We start from the raw sequence: 15902 nt of genomic DNA, 5'->3' as shown, positions 1-15902 counted from the left end.
GGCGGGTAGGGAGAAATGTGCATTGTCTGCCATGAATTTCATCCATCACTTTAACATCCGGGCACAAAATGTCCTGAGGTCTTTCTGCAGTTCTTTACCATCAGATCGTGTCTGAACCAACATTAGTCACCTCGCTGCTCATCCCCCTTTCATCACTCAGGAATGTGTTGAGCACCAGGGGTCTCGGCACGTGCCATGGTGGAACTCTACAGGTCATCTCCCACCACATGCATCCCTACCTTCTCTTGCCTTTCTTTTAACCAGTTGTTTACTCAGGCAAGGGCTTCCTCTCATTGCTTCGTTTCTTAAGAGCTCTCCGGCAGGTTTGTGATGCAGGATTTCCCTTTGGAAAGTGAAAACCAGTTATCATTCCTCCATGTATCTGTGAGTTTCGTGCTTTATTATAGCTTCAGTTTATTTGCCTAATACAGGGTTCTGACTTACAACTTGAAGTTTCCAGCAGTTTCTCAAAGAGAAGCCCTTTTAAACCCTGGCATCAAATTTCCCATCTCCCCGTAGCGAGGTAACTCATGAGAGGTTACAGCCTACCGTAAGTCATGCAGCCATTTCGGTCCCAAGTTCCTTGAGAAATCCTGGGTGAAGAGCATCTAACCCTGGCAACTCGCTGCTCTTCCTCCTGTCCGACTCTTCCATAATCCCTGTATTGACATTTCAGTTTGAGATATCCTGTAAGTCCCTTGGAAAGGGCGTCATGAAAACCTTGCCGCTTCCTTCCACTCAGAACAAATGCAAAGAAGTCAGTGGTGTGGCCTTACTTTTTCTTCTTCTGTCATGGCCTGGCCATCGGCTAACTCTACAATTTCTCTACAGGGCTTCCAGCTCGCTATTTGTTTGAAGAAGAATCTATTATTAGTTGTAATGTCATTTTCAAGTTTTCCTGAAGTTCCTTCTGGCCCAGCTTACCTTTTGACATTTAACCTGTGAAAATTTACTTTCTACAGCTTTCTGAAGGATTTCATCTTGCTTCTAACAGTCTTATAGCCCTGCCGCTTAACCGCGCTCTTCTCCCCCTTCAATCTCTCAACATTTCCCGCAGGGATTTCATTCTGAGCTTCCTTTAGCTTCTATTTAACAAGCTTCCGCATTTTTATGTAGGTTTTTGCACCTAATCCAAGTCTCTTATGGCGGTTTGTTGCAGGATAGCTCTTCAGGTATTACAATTTGAACCAAGCTTTATGTGCTGCTTAGCAGGATCTGCTTCTCCTCTCATGGTCTTCCTGATTTATAGGAAGCAATCACGTATCGCACTAGAAATGGAATCTCTGCATCACACCCTGATGGAGGGCATTTCCCTCACCAGCCCGTGCTTGCTGTCTCTCCGAACCCTCAGCAGGTCGTGGTCCTCCCTGGGGGTTGCTATACAACGTTCCGAACTAGGCTATGCCTTTCCTGTCAGAGCGTGGGTATCCCAGGCTCACAGGAAATCCATTTTATCTGTTGGCCTGGTTAAGTTCTTAATCTGATCTGAGTCCTAAGCTTACTTTGACGTAAAACGGACTGTGCACGTGGTGAGTTACATGTATAGGAACGTATTTACGTGCATATATCCTTTCCTGTGTCCTCCTGATTGTCTTTCTCTTGCCAAGTCTGCAATATATGCATTAATTATTACTCACTCCTCGTGAAACCCATGACTTTAGGTTGTTGTGAAAGTAGGCACCAACTGCATAAAACAAATGGGAAAAAAAAAAGGCTTGGCTTTATTTCATTTCCTTCTCTTAACCTGTGTTCTTGCGTTGGAAAGGACGTAGCACTTTATCCCTAGGTCTGGTGATTTCAGACTTGGTTCAGCTGGCAAGACAGAAGGAAAATCAAATCCTTCTTGTCTCCATTTCTGTTATGGGAGGGTGGGAGAGGGGTATTTATTTAACCACACCCCAGTGTACCTTTCACTTCTCGCAGGGCTACTTTCACTTTATGCACTCAGGAGTGTTTTGCTAGGTATTGCTGCGGCTGGTGTGCGTTATTTGGAAAACATGTTATTCAGGCCAGAACAATCTTTAGCTCCGTTGTGCTACTTCCCTGTCCTTGTGCTTTGCTGCAGCCTCACCTTCCTGCCAGAGAACCCTTGTCTCTGCTTTTGAGATGACATTTGTGAGTCTGAAGTGCTGCGACAAGTATTTCCTTGGTCTCGGGTTCTCTCTTACATTGCTTTTTTGTCTAACGGAGTTTCGCTGTCGTGACCAGCAAGTTGCTACAGCTGGTAAGGAACTAACAAAGAATGGAGGTTTAAAAGCAGGAACTCCATTTGCGATGCGCTTCACCTCCTCAGTAACACAGGGACGTTTCGACTCTGAGTTTTTCCTGTTACAGAAAGTCATGATGATAAAAACACGGCTGGAATTTTAAATGTGGTTTCCCAGCAGGTAAACGAAAGACTTGATTTTTGAAAAGTACTGAATGTGATCTCTTTTCTTAGAGTTTATGGGAAGTACCTTTAAATAGAAGACATTTTTATTTAGATACCTGTGATAAATAAGGACCTGAATAAAAAGTGAGTTGGTTCTTTGTGATGAAACTACCTACATAAGCCTCCTAAGCCAGTCACTGTATGTCATAAATTACCTCTGGTAGAATTTTGTAGTTACTTTATATAGTATCTTAAACCAGAATGGTTTGTGCTTTCATAATGAATGATAGCAGAGAGCAGTTGTGTATAGAAATAGAGTATTTTGATACAGTATGTGGGAATTTTAGAGTTGTAATTCCTTTAATGTTTCTAGTCCCCAGTGCTCCACCACAGAATCTAACGCTGGAGGTCCGGAATTCCAAGGTGAGATGCGAAGAATTTCCTGTTGGTAATGGGAAAATAAAAGGTTGGTGGTTCTTAGGTCAACCACAATTTAAAGCTGCTTTGGGTTTCTTGTCTACCATGCTGCTTTTCAGCTATTTGCCTGTGAGTTGGCCAACAGAGTATCAAGAACGTGGGGCTTGAAGCATTAGAAACTCCAGCCCGGTTGTGGGTTGTACGTAACGAATCGCAGTGCAGACAGTGACAATGTACCAAAGCGTGGAGGCGAATTATGAAAGAGGTTTTAATCAGCCTCAAAAGCCAGAAGCACCAAGAGCTTGAATGTGTTCCTGTTGATTAACTACTGTTCACAGTGTGTGTGCATACATACGCATGTTTATAGTGTCCTGGGCACTTTAAAAGAGAAACTTAGCTACTTAGTCATTTTGACTTCAGTGATTATGATTGGAGTTTTTTTTTTTAAAAGTCTTGTTCTAAACTCTTTTCCAAATACCTGTTTCTGCTGCCTGTAGGATTAAAAATAAATCACTTCCCGCACATAAATTACAGTTCGGATCCCTTGTACCCTTCAGAGAAGATACCAGTTCTTAAAGATAGATCCTCAAGTAAACCGTATCTTAAGATAACCTGAAGAAAATGAAAGGGAAACCCCAGGGGCCATTTGCGGAATTGGAATCAGAAGGTCTAATAGGATTGAAGCGCTTTGGGGTGAACTTCTGTAGGCCCATGTATGACCTGGGCTGCTGCTGAATCATAGCTTTTTTACTTCTTACAGGTAGTCTATGGTTTACTACATGAAAATGCAGCGGGTTTTGTATGCATGTTTTTCAGTCTTGCGTTTCATGAAGTATTAGCAGCAAGAGTAGTTTCTCTGGCTGCATGAGAGGTGATGACTTTGTAATGACCTTCTGCCTTCCCCAGAGCATCATGCTACACTGGCAGCCTCCTCCTGCGGGGACACACAGTGGACAGATCACTGGCTACAAAATTCGCTACCGTAAGGTGTCCCGCAAGAGCGATGTAACGGAGAGCATTGGTGGAACCCAGCTTTTTCAGCTGATTGAAGGTAAGCTGCTAGTTGCAAAGCATTTGCTATGGAAAGGGGGGCTTTAGGTGCTTTTAGCGGGCTGTGGCTCCGAGACGTGTTTGTGTAGGGTTCTTGCCTCGCAAGAAAAAACAAAAACACTTACAATGAGTGTTCGCAGGTTGTGAGATCGTGTGGGCTGGCTAGCGGTAACCAAAGGCTCGTGACCTGTTTTCTAGCCCTAATTTTGCCATTGCTTTGCTAAGCAGACTGAACGACTCCTTTTAAAACCTTTATAGAAGGTATAGGGGTTGCATGGAGGAGACGGGCAGGCACAGTGAGCTTGGGACCAAATGCCAGCAGGAAGAGTCTGGAGAAGGAGGCCAGGGACATGCAGGCTGGCTGGCGCTTGGCAGGCTCGCCTGTCTGCACGTGGGTGTGATGTAGGCATGTGTGCTCCGTCTTGTAGTGCTCACCCGCAAGCCCAGCTCCAAGTCTTTACTCAGGCATCCGTGCAACTCATCCCACCCAGTTTCACTGACATCAACCTTTTTCCTTCTTTCCGACAGGAATGTGATACATCTTTGCTTTATTTTATACACTTAAAAAAAAAAAAAAGATCCAATGTAGTACATTACTCAGTTATATCTTGTTACCAGAACTAAAATTTTGTATAGCAGAAATAAACAGTAACGTGAGAATGGGAGCAAAGCTGCATTATTGTTCGTTCTTTAAAACTCTGTAAATAAACAGTTGGTCAAAAGAGAAGAAATTGTGCCTCTCCTAAAAAATGAATATGCACTTTTTAATGAGATGTTTTGATTTGTTCTCAGAAGCTCCAGCTGTGAGTCAATAAGTTTCAGTTTTCTCACAGAGCGGGAGTTGAGACGTGCCTGTGACTAGAGTATATTTTTGCCAGCGACAAAGCCTGCTGAAGAAGTTCCATATGTCAGATTTTAAGTGCATTTTCATACTGCTTTGATTATTAATTATACGCTCATATGCCATAAACCAAACTATTTGCTCATTTTGGTCACTTGTCTCTACACCTCTGTTCAGTTATGGATGTGGGTGGTTCTGGACTTAAAACTAACGCATAGCCAGAAATTCACGCTGGCTGCAAACGGTACCTCACAGACTCTTCCAGTGGGCTACAGGGAGAGCCTGCAGAGCGTCGCAGCCCCGGGTGTCCACGGTCAGGGTTTATCTGTCACACCCTCACTGGTGTCAGCTTCCGTAGGGGAGCTGCGCCGTGGTGGTGCCGTTGGCGTTCCTGACCTCCCGTTACACGCTCGAGTGGCAACAGTGGGGTGGAAGGCATTTTACTGTCAGGATGTACCTGTATTTTAATTAGGAGCTGTGATTCCTAATTCCTCGGATACTCTTTCTCTCTCAGGTCTTGAACGAGGTACAGAATACAGCTTCCGAGTGGCTGCTTTGACTGTTAATGGCACCGGACCAGCTACCGACTGGGTATCAGCGGAAACGTTTGAGAGTGATCTAGATGGTGAGATCATAAGTGTGACTGTATTTCTGCCATTAAGAACATCACACCGTAAAGTGTGATTACTTTTTGTAAAGGCAAACCTGATTTTGTTCAGTTGTTTTTACTGTATTCTAATTATATAATGTGCTTTATTTACGATTAAGTGAAATTAATTTTTATTTTAACATAAAATTATTGCCAAATCAATTAAATGGCTTGAAATTAAACCCTGCATCTACGCTTTCCAGGACTGTATGTTGGCACTACATTTTCTCTGCTAAGAAATACCCCATTATGAATTACAATGTCAGTGTTTCAGTATTTAAATAATAATACATGGTAAGATTCATATAACAGTAATAATGGCTCGATTTTTATATGGTAATAAAATTCATCTTGTTAATTATGCAGGGGTTTGCATGCTACGAAACAGAGGTAGGAGGACTGTTTTCCTTGAGGGGGAAGTAAAGTAGTGATTATGCATTTATGTAGCACCTAAGTTATGCTAATGAAACCATCAAAGTATACCTCGAAGGGTTCCGCGTGGCGGTTTGCTCTTCGGAGGCACGGCGTGCTGAAGGACCAGGCGTCGTCCTGCTGGCTGCAGTGTGGAGTCTCGGTGTCTGTGCTCTGGTTGCAGACTTGGAGGTGTGAACTTTGTTCAAACATGAGAAGGGGGCTCACGGTAGGAAAGGAATAGTGGAAAACATCGCTTTGCAGTTTTACCACTGTGTTTCATTGGTACCGTGCTTTGTTTAAATATTTTTCCTGGGTTTTTTTGTTGTTGTTAGACGCTTTTTCTAAAGAGAACATTTGACCCCCAGTAATTGTTATTTTGACACTTCAGAAGAAAAGGGAGATTGATCATATTTTCAGTATTAGTAGACTAGTATAGACCATATCCTTCATCAGAAATGAAGTCTTTTCCACCAAAGCCACAGACTGATGATACGTGGTATACAGAACCACGTTAACATCTTGTTTTTCCAATCTAGAGGTTAACAATAAAAGTAGAGAATGTTCTGTGAATGATTTTGACCTTGGATAGTTGGTCCAGATGCTTGGTATTTACTACACTAGAATAATTTGCAAGTGGGAACCTGATTCTTGCAGAATTCAAATGAGCAATTTTGTGAGCATCTCCCAGGATCTGACTAAGAGCAACTCAAATGGAAGAAAAGTGCCATTTTTAAAAGGGTGGCTGGGGCAAATCTCTTTGGACCGTCTACATGGAGCTGGTGATTCTGGGTAGACTGTTCCTATTTAGAAAAGCGTTTAATTAGCACCGTTGCAGACAAGTTACCTTACAGTTGTAGGCCAATCTCCCTCTTGGCTTTGTTTAAGTAGCTGGAGGGTCATTCTAGCTTAATGCCGCAGGATCCGGTCATGTCTTTCACATCTGTGTGGCTGGAGATTCAGTTGTACCGGCAGCTGGGAGATGGAATAATGAAAGAGCTTCAATATTTGCTCTCCACTGTTGGAAGATTGTTTCAACAGTCAGCTGATTAAAGCCCTTGAGAGCCCGTGCTTAAGTCTATGTTTTACGCAAAGTTGATGCTCAGCTTACTACTTGTCCTCTTACTGCCTTCTCTCCGTTGCTTAATCAAGAACAGCGCAAAACCCAATGTTAACAGTAGAGTTCAGTTTTTTAGTTATTTCAGATTATTTTTGTAGAGTTGAATTTACTTGCATCTGTGTGTCTGTCTTCCTCTAACTGGATATGACACAACCTTGCAGCTTTGAGAAACCGCTAGTTCCCCAAGCTGAAGTAGAGCTCTGTAAATAGGCAGCACTTGCACGAGGTAATGAAAATGTACTCTGCTTTTGAATTAGAGTTAACAGTACTTTGCCAGAGGATAGCATCAGGATTAAATTTAAATAGGGCAGAAGGAGGGAGAAGAAAAGAACCCTTTAATTCTGTGTTGATTTTACATTTTGATTTTTTTTTTTTTCAAATAGGAATGTTGCAGTCCTTGCAGGAAATCTAACTTTCTTTACACATGTGCTTTACAATTAATAAAGTAATAAAAATTCACCGTTAAGACAGCGTAAGATGCTATTCATATCATTCTGCATACATGAGATACTTGTGTATGCGCATACCGGAAAGAAGACGTGTATTTTTTGCTTTTCTTTCTTTAATAAGCACATGTGGATAATTTCAATACCGTGCAAAGGTATTGACAGCTAATCTTTAATTTCTCAGGTTTAATAGACATGTAAGGCATATAATTTCTTTTTATTCCATGGCTGCTTTTCAAATTTAAATAGAAAATAACTCACTTCATAGTGTCATCAGTGTAAATGGGAGCCAGCCTGTTGCAATTTAGTGGTGGTAGGGCTGTGCAATTTTGCAGTCGGAGCAAGCCCCGCCAGGAGTGCGTGTGCAGCAGGTGTTAAACAGTTGTACGAGGTTTATCCCCAACGCATCAACTTCTGTGCCGTTAAAAATGTCATCTCTTCCATTGCAATTCTGTAGCTTTCCTGTATTTAATAGTTGTGAACTTCAACTGATCGGCTGTGTCAGCTGGAGACCATAAACTCCCTGGGCTAGCAGGCCACTGGCATATTATGATCCAAATACTTCTGTTGTGGTACTTTATTAAATGTTTTTAGATAAATGCAGCATGTTTCATTAAAACGAAATCCCTGCAGGAAGCAGAACTCTCTGAACTGATTTTATTTTAGAGTGGGGAAGTTGGCTTACTCTTGCACCGAATTATTTAAAATCTGTCAACACACGCAGACTCCAGTGGCCTGACAAAAGTACTTACTTCATTTTTGACAAGTTAAAACAAAGGTGTGGACGCTGGTAGGTACAGTTGTGCTTTTAGATTGTCTTTAAGTTCTAGTGAACAGTGGGGAAAATCATTTTAGTAAAATACTAGGGGATTACAGTGAGCTATTGTGGAAGTCCTTCTGTTATTAAGGATCCACATTCCATCCCTCTGTTGGGTTGTGATTAGATTTGTGTTGCTTGTGGGGGTAGGATTTGAGCATTTCATATGGACTCTATGATTATTTTTTGTTCTTGTGGTATGGTTGTGTGGTTCCCGCATGTGTTTTGTGAACTACGTAAAAGAGACTCAAGGATTTAAACAGTGACAAGTGCAGGACAAATCACAAGAAAACCTTTGCAGCGCACGCAATACCCAGTTTATCGACAATTCTTAGAGCTTTGGAATATTCCGTTTAATCCTACAACGAGCTCAGGATCCTTTCTTTCATCATCAGTGTGTTTTCAGTATAATTATTTTAATGCCCACAAGTAAGTAATGTGACGGAACTAAAAGCAGATTGCTTTGTGGAGGGGAAGGACGTGATATTTTGAAAAATTACAAATTGGAAAGAACATGCACAAACATCAAAAAAGCCTGCCTCGAAGCAGATCTGATACTTCTCTTCAGTACAACTGTCCTTTCTTTCAAAGACAGTATCTATTAAAATATATTAGTATACGAAACTACGTTAATTTTCTTCTGCTTATTAGAGTTCTTTGCTCTCTCTCGTGCAGTAAAGTGCTCTCCTTTGGAGCGTACTCGTTTCAATACAGACGCAGAATAGAAGTGCTACATTTGACCTAGCTCATAGCTCTTTGTGTAATTACCTTTCTTTAAGAGAAATCCTTTAAATGCGTCATTTTTCTTTAACAGAAACTCGCGTTCCCGAAGTTCCAAGTTCCTTACACGTCCGTCCGCTTGTCACCAGTATCGTAGTAAGCTGGACTCCCCCTGAAAACCAGAACATTGTGGTGAGAGGCTACGCTATAGGGTATGGCATTGGCAGTCCTCATGCACAGACCATCAAGGTGGACTATAAACAGAGATACTACACCATTGAAAACTTAGGTAAGGCAAGGGAATTAACATCAGTGCCCAAGTTTTGCCTCTCATTTATGTTCCTGTTTCCTAATTACGGTATTAAAAATAAATAAAACTACATGCATGTTTGTAAGAGGATCTTCTTCCTTATTCAGGTATTGCACCGGATGCCAAACTGTTGATAAATTTCAAATAAACTCAATTTTTCGATGATAGAGAGAGAGGCAGTGTAAGAAAAAAAGCCCCAAACCCAGAATCCTAAATTCACCGAGTTGGAAGCATAGTGCATTTTGATTTGACGCTTTCCCTTCAACGCTTATTACAAAAACGGTCCTGCTGAGCAGCGTTCCCTTGTTCTGCGTCTGGAGCCGCGAAACAGGTGCCTGCAGGCAAAACCCCCTCAAATTTCAGCAAGATACAGTGGCATCTACTTTAAAAGAAAAATATGGATTCACCCTTCCGCAGAATTCTCTGCGGTAGGTAAAATACCCTGAAAGCAAAATAAATATTAGCATCGTGAACTATTGAGAAGTTCCGTAAAACGGGAGTTTTGAGTCATTTTCTAGTAGAGCAACTTAAAATGTTCATTTTTAAATGTTTTTCCTCACTACTATTTTGACGGTGCTTAAGGCAGATTTGCTGCGAATGTCGACTTCCGCTGTATGAGAAATATTGAACGCTAACAGAAGGTCTGCGTGGAGACTGTCTCAATTCAAATTTAATCTAGTTCGTTCCATGTATTTCAGCTAAAAATTAAAATACTGAACAAAGACAATACGGCAAAGCAGAAAATAGGATTCACTAACAGCTTGCCCTAAAAAGATACTTATTTTTTCCCTTTAGACCCAAGCTCCCACTACGTCATAACTCTGAAAGCGTTTAACAACGTTGGTGAAGGAATCCCTCTCTACGAGAGCGCGGTGACCAGGCCTCACTCAGGTAAAGGCGAGGGGCTGCTTTTAAGCTCTACACAGCTCAAAACTGTTAATATGCCCAGCAGCTGAAAACGTGATCAGGTGTCACTAATAGTCTTGGTTTTTCAGTGTCAAGTGCGCTCCGTTCCTTTAACCGATTGGCCTTACTGTTTCAGTGATTGCCTCACGTTTTGTCTGTTTTATTAAGCCACCTAAAATTGGTTTCATTTTTAAATTACAAAACTTGCCTTTCAACTACTTCAAGATGTTTTTATTCAAAAAGCTGCCATTACGTTAGCACAAATTGTGCAGTTCTAAAGGTGTGGCTCTTGTTTTTTACCTTGTTTTTTATTGACAAGTACAGGGTTTTTTTGATCTTTTATGCTGGGATTTTGAATACGATGCCTGCATTTTCTTTCTCTTAAGTCTCAGTCTGCTGTCACTTACACTAAACAACTTCTTGGCGTATTTTGTTGTTGTTGTTGTCTTGTAATACGTTAATAAAAGATTTTAACCAGAGAAATCTCTTTGCAAGTGAGCTGTTACTATGCTCTGGCTCACTGTGCTCCCTACTAGGCTGTTGACATTGCTTAGTTATTTTGTGTAGACGTTAACGCCTGCACTTGTTTTAGTCTTCTGAAGAGCAGGAATTCTTACAGATTTTGTAGACATAGGAATTGCGGTTTCTTCGGTTATTGCAAATTTGTATGGTACTTGGAACTTGATTGCCCTTAACGTTCTTTGAAAGGTGGTGGGAGTTCCCTGTAATCTTTATGAAGTGGCATTTACCCATCTAGAAGAAGTCAACCTCTTTTTTTTCCTCCTCGTTGTTTTCTGGAAGAGGAGTCAGTGGACATTCTGAGGCAAATAAAGTCAAAGTTGAAATTATGGCGTGTTTGGGGTTCTTAGGCCATGGTTGAATGCGCTGAGCACTATTACGATTAGGTGTATATATTAGCATATATATGTTGTCTTACTGTCTTAAGAAGGGCAGGCAATGCAAGAGTAATTTTATTAGCCAGTCTTATGTCACCTATTAACTCTGGCTTTTCTCTCTTTTTCTCCATTTCTCACCTTTCATTTCATTGTACTACCCTGCATTTCCCCTTTTTTGTTTTTGTTTACATTAAAATGCCACCTTCTCCCTTTTTAATTATAATACACTACTTTTTACCCATCAATTCCCTAGACACTTCCGAAGTTGATTTGTTTGTTATTAATGCTCCATACACTCCAGTGCCAGATCCGTCTCCCATGATGCCACCGGTGGGAGTTCAGGCTTCCATTCTGAGTCATGACACCATACGGATCACTTGGGCAGACAACTCTCTGCCAAAGAACCAGAAGATCACAGATGCTCGCTACTACACAGTTCGTTGGAAAACCAATATCCCCGCAAATACGAAGTACAAGGTATCGGAGTTTCAACAACACTAACACAGCTGCATTATTTCAGTGAGAAGGTTGACGTTCAAGTCAGGGTTAAGTGAAAGCTGAGAGTAAAGCTAAGCGCTTAGAAAACAGTATAGGGGTGTGCCCGGTTTTATTTGAGATGCCTGGACTGAGTTCACATCAGTACTGCTCAGTGAAATCATCGCTTCAAAGGTTCTTCTAGATTTGGGGGAAGTAGTTGGTTTTGGGGCGTCTTTTGTGTACGTGTGTGGAAGAGATGGAGACGGGGAGGTCTTGCGTGAATGAGTGGGAGAGACAACTCGGGGAAGGAAGGCAAAGGCTTCCAGAGTGACGTTCTGCTGTGGAACCAGGGACATGGTGACAATTTTATCCTTTCTACTTCACCCTGATGCGATCGGTTTGCGTGACAGATGTGGGCTTACCTTTAGAGGATCCAGTAATGCATTAAGAAGGTATGTGTTACTAATGGCTTCTCTCCAGCTAGCAGAAGAGCCTGAATTTGTGGGGTGAGTCATGCAGGGAAAATATTTACTCTGACGGTTTTAAGTTTCCTTTTACAACCTTTTCTGTTCGTACGAAGTTGATAGCGAACCTTTCCTTTGGGAACTGAATGGGTCAGAATATATACCACCACCTTTATGATATCTTTGCCTTCCTTGATTTTCATTTACTATTTTGGTTTGGAGACTAGATTTGGGGTTTGGCTTATTGGTTTGGATTTTTTTAGTTGGTTGGTTGGATATTTTTTTTTTTAATTTTCAGAGTTATCTGGAGGCCTCAAAAATGCTGACTGCAAATTTCACATTTGAAACGAGACTCAAAGGAAATGCTTGTTAAAATATCCAGCTAGTGGAGCTCCCTTTATGCTCTTACAGAGCAATTTTGTTACAAACCAGATGATTTTTTTTTAATTGAAATGAAAAGAGGTATATATGTGTGTTCTTCTAAAGGCAAGTTATTTATGAACCCGCATTCCTGAGTCATGTGCAGAGGATGTCTCGGGAGTGATTTATATAATGCTGCAGTTTCATTAGTTAAATGCTTTTTAAAAAATCCACCCTTAGTGGTAAATAAAATACTCCCACTGTTCTCGGTGCTGGTGGCCAGTGGTCAAGAAGTTTTATTGTGGAGCAAAAAGAAAATGTAACGATGGAATATAGTTCAGAACTACTCCTTGTGAAAAGCATTTGCCTGAAAGGACATAATTTTTAATCCGTGATGTTCGGAGAACTCACATCCTGCTTTTCTTTCTTTGTTTCAACCACGAATTCTGCACTACTCTGTTGGACAACAAAAATTGCTCGTTTTAAGAAAGGCAAAGCCTCTTTTCAGCAGCGCTGTTCAATAAGCTGCTGCGTTTCAGTCAGGTCTTTGGTAACTTTATTACGTATGAGCTGGTGTATTGTTTGTCATGATCTTTGGCGGCTTTGTTATTTATTGGGTGTTTTGAGGCTGTTTGCCCAGTTGCATCGGAGCTTCTCCGTTACGCAGCCGTGCACACAGAAATCTTATCTTTGTGTCAGTTCTCTAGTATCCAAAGCTCCATCTGTTCAACGCAGCGCTGTTTCATCCGTCCCGCTCGTCAGTAAATTGGATGTTGATACAGTTCATTCAGATTTCCTACATTTGCTCCCCCCTTCTATGCTGATGTTCCCAAATTATTACTAAAGAAAAGGCTGCATGCTTCAAATACAAGTTCAGAGGTTCCACCTTAAGGAGCCTTATTTTCTTAAATTTGTGTAGGAGTTGTGTCAAACTAGAGCACATAAACACAGGAACAGATGTGATAGAGTTCCCGAAGCTGAAATACTCCGCTGTGCTTTGAACCGTGTAGTTTCACTAATGTGGGTCAGAGAGTGTTTTTCAAAGAATCTTTGTTGGTGGCGCAGAGTTGTCCTACTCGCAGGCTACCTGTGATTTATCAGTGTGCTCTCAAGCATAAGCTAAAATATTACATCTTAACTTAGATCTTTTAGGACTGTGTAAAAGGCAAATAAATTTTACAGGGTGATATTTATGAAGTTTATTTCTAGTAGGTGAGCAGGGTTTAGTATCAAGGGATATGTTGTCATATTAAAAACTGTAAGTGGTGTTAAAAAACGAAGCAAGCAGAGACGTCTAACACTGCAGTTGGGCCTTTCATGTGTCGTTTACATTCAATATGACGTGCGGTGAAACTAAGAGATACCAAGTTTCCAAGGCGTAGATGACAAATACAACTTTAACCTGTGAAAAGGACCCCAGCTGCCATGTATGACTGAAGCTAGGAGCTAAAAAGTACTATGGACAGAATCGAATGCTTAAATGGGGTTAGGAATTTCCATAGGTACTCTGGAGAGGAAGAAGCGGTGTGCTTTTCAGGGGATAGGTCAGCTCATAATGCAGGATGCTAGGAAAAGATTTCTCCTTGGGGCTTGTCGTTACACAATTGTCCAGGCCACAGGTCTTTCCAGCTTCTACTGAAGCATCAGCTATTTCCTGATGTCCCTGAGGCGCGCTGCAAAGAGGCAGGAGAAAATGTTGCTTGGCACGTCGAGAGCTGCGGAAAAGCTCTTCGGAACACATGGCGTCATGTTCGTACCAGGGAGGTTGTGCTCAATCAAGTTTTGTCACGGAAACAATGCCAGAACTGTCCTGCCCTACGCTTAAATACTTGGACCATTCAGCCACGGTCGCGTTTACTTTGAAACTACACTGAGTTGTGTATCGCGTAAGGGTTTCAAGGTAACGGAGGACTTGATTTTAATTAGTTTTATGTCTTTGTTTTCTGTCCACCCCGTCATGTCTAACTGGCAAACCTGTCTCTGAACAAGCGAAATACATCGTACAAATCCAAGTACCGCTCGGCTGGCAGCTTTGTGAACGTTCACCTGGTGTAACAAAGCAAGCTGTCATTGAGAATAGTTGAGAAATAAGGCTTTTCTTCGCAGAATTTGGACTATATCATTCATAGGGTCTTCAAGGAACATGCATTCATAGAACGCCTTTTCCTTGGAAAGGGATTAACTGGAAACAGTTGTTTTCGAAGGCAGTAGTTGTATACGTTTGTTGTATGCCCTTGTCGAATATTGACACAACTAACTTTAATTCTATGTTTAGATGACTGTAGGTCAAGGTAACGAATATACAAATACGTAGATATATTAATTTTTTTCCCATAGGCCTCAAGTACTTTGTGTTTATGTTCCAGTCATGTATTACAAATATCAGCTCTTTTAACCTAAAGGTTAAAAATTCTACCTAAATGGCTGAGTTACAAATCACACTGTAAACCATGTGTAGTTTCAGTGTGTGATCCTAGATAACCAGGTTTTTTTTCTGAAAACTATCTACCTATTAATAAAACTTTATGATCTTCAAGTCTCTCAGTACCTGTACTTTCAGTTGATTTTTTTTTAAGTAGTTTAAATATTTACTGAAAATTCCAACAGGAATTTGGAAGGCAGATTACAGATTTCAGGAAAGACTGTTATTAGCAGCTGTGCTTCACTGTTTTCCCTAGCCAGATCAGTTAATGAAATGCTGTAAATTAACCCCCCCCAAATAGACAGTGGTTTATCCTGCTGCATAACAAGCGTGCCCTGGACCTTATATTGCTGCTTTTTTTAGTTTATAATTGACTGCTATTAAATGCTCTTGCTGATTGCAGTCAGAATTTCCAGTTTAGGATAAAACAACTGCACATTAAGACTTGATTAATGACTTTGCATGACAGAGCAAAAAACGCTACAGAATTAATGACCGTGGTCGTGAAAATGTAACGATACTAAAATGTTTTGAACGCTTACCTGAGACAAGGGTGTTTGGGAGCTGGTGATGTCTGGTTTTCCCTTCCAAAGTTACTGACGCTGTGTTTTTCTTGCAGACTGCAAATGCAACTACTTTGAGCTACTTAGTGACCGGGTTAAAACCAAACACCTTGTACGAATTCTCCGTGATGGTGACTAAAGGTCGAAGATCAAGTACTTGGAGTATGACAGCACACGGAACAACTTTTGAATTAGGTACTCCTTCGTGTCTTTCTGGAAGGGCCGACATTCCCGATGAGATGAATAACGTCATCTGCCAGGATGCTGGCGGAGGGAAAGCATGTATTTAAAATGGTTATGCTGATGAATACTTGCTGGGGGCTTCTTTTCTTTATAGTTTAGTCAGAAATTCTGATCAAAAAACAACAACATATACTTCAAAATTCAAAGGAATGATTGCATGCAAAAGAATTTACATCAAATTACGGAGAAGTAATGAATAATGTACCACAGCTCACGGACAGGGGAGAATAAAGAAGCGTAGGCTCGAAACATCTCAGAAATAGTGTGTTAATAGCAAATACAAAGAAAATACTTTAGCAGATAATAATTAAAATTTGCTATAATTACGTTGATAATTACTGCAGAGTGAGGAAGTGCATGAGGCAAATGAAGGAAAAAAAAAAAATCCCAGTAGAAATCAAGACAATCAAATCAGCCCT

General features: G+C 41.1%; 1 protein-coding gene across 2 annotated transcripts in view; it reads left to right on the top strand.

Moving 5' to 3' along the window:
* The window catches only part of NEO1 (neogenin 1), a 141907-nt gene that overhangs the window by 100217 nt on the left and 25788 nt on the right, over positions 1-15902 (top strand). The window contains exons 11-17 of one of the 2 annotated variants that reach the window (XM_010291935.1): positions 2745-2794; positions 3695-3839; positions 5194-5304; positions 8937-9131; positions 9948-10043; positions 11208-11431; positions 15297-15435. In XM_010291935.1, coding sequence (XP_010290237.1) covers positions 2745-2794; positions 3695-3839; positions 5194-5304; positions 8937-9131; positions 9948-10043; positions 11208-11431; positions 15297-15435 — 960 coding nt within the window. The remainder of the gene's footprint in view (positions 1-2744; positions 2795-3694; positions 3840-5193; positions 5305-8936; positions 9132-9947; positions 10044-11207; positions 11432-15296; positions 15436-15902) is intronic. The other variant, XM_010291936.1, reaches the window with a different exon arrangement.

Source organism: Phaethon lepturus, unplaced genomic scaffold (assembly GCF_000687285.1).
Source record: "Phaethon lepturus isolate BGI_N335 unplaced genomic scaffold, ASM68728v1 scaffold20547, whole genome shotgun sequence".
Classification (NCBI taxonomy): Eukaryota; Metazoa; Chordata; class Aves; order Phaethontiformes; family Phaethontidae; genus Phaethon; species Phaethon lepturus.
The sequence above is the reverse complement of the archived record's forward strand: the minus strand, read 5'-3'. Positions and strand labels throughout refer to the sequence as shown.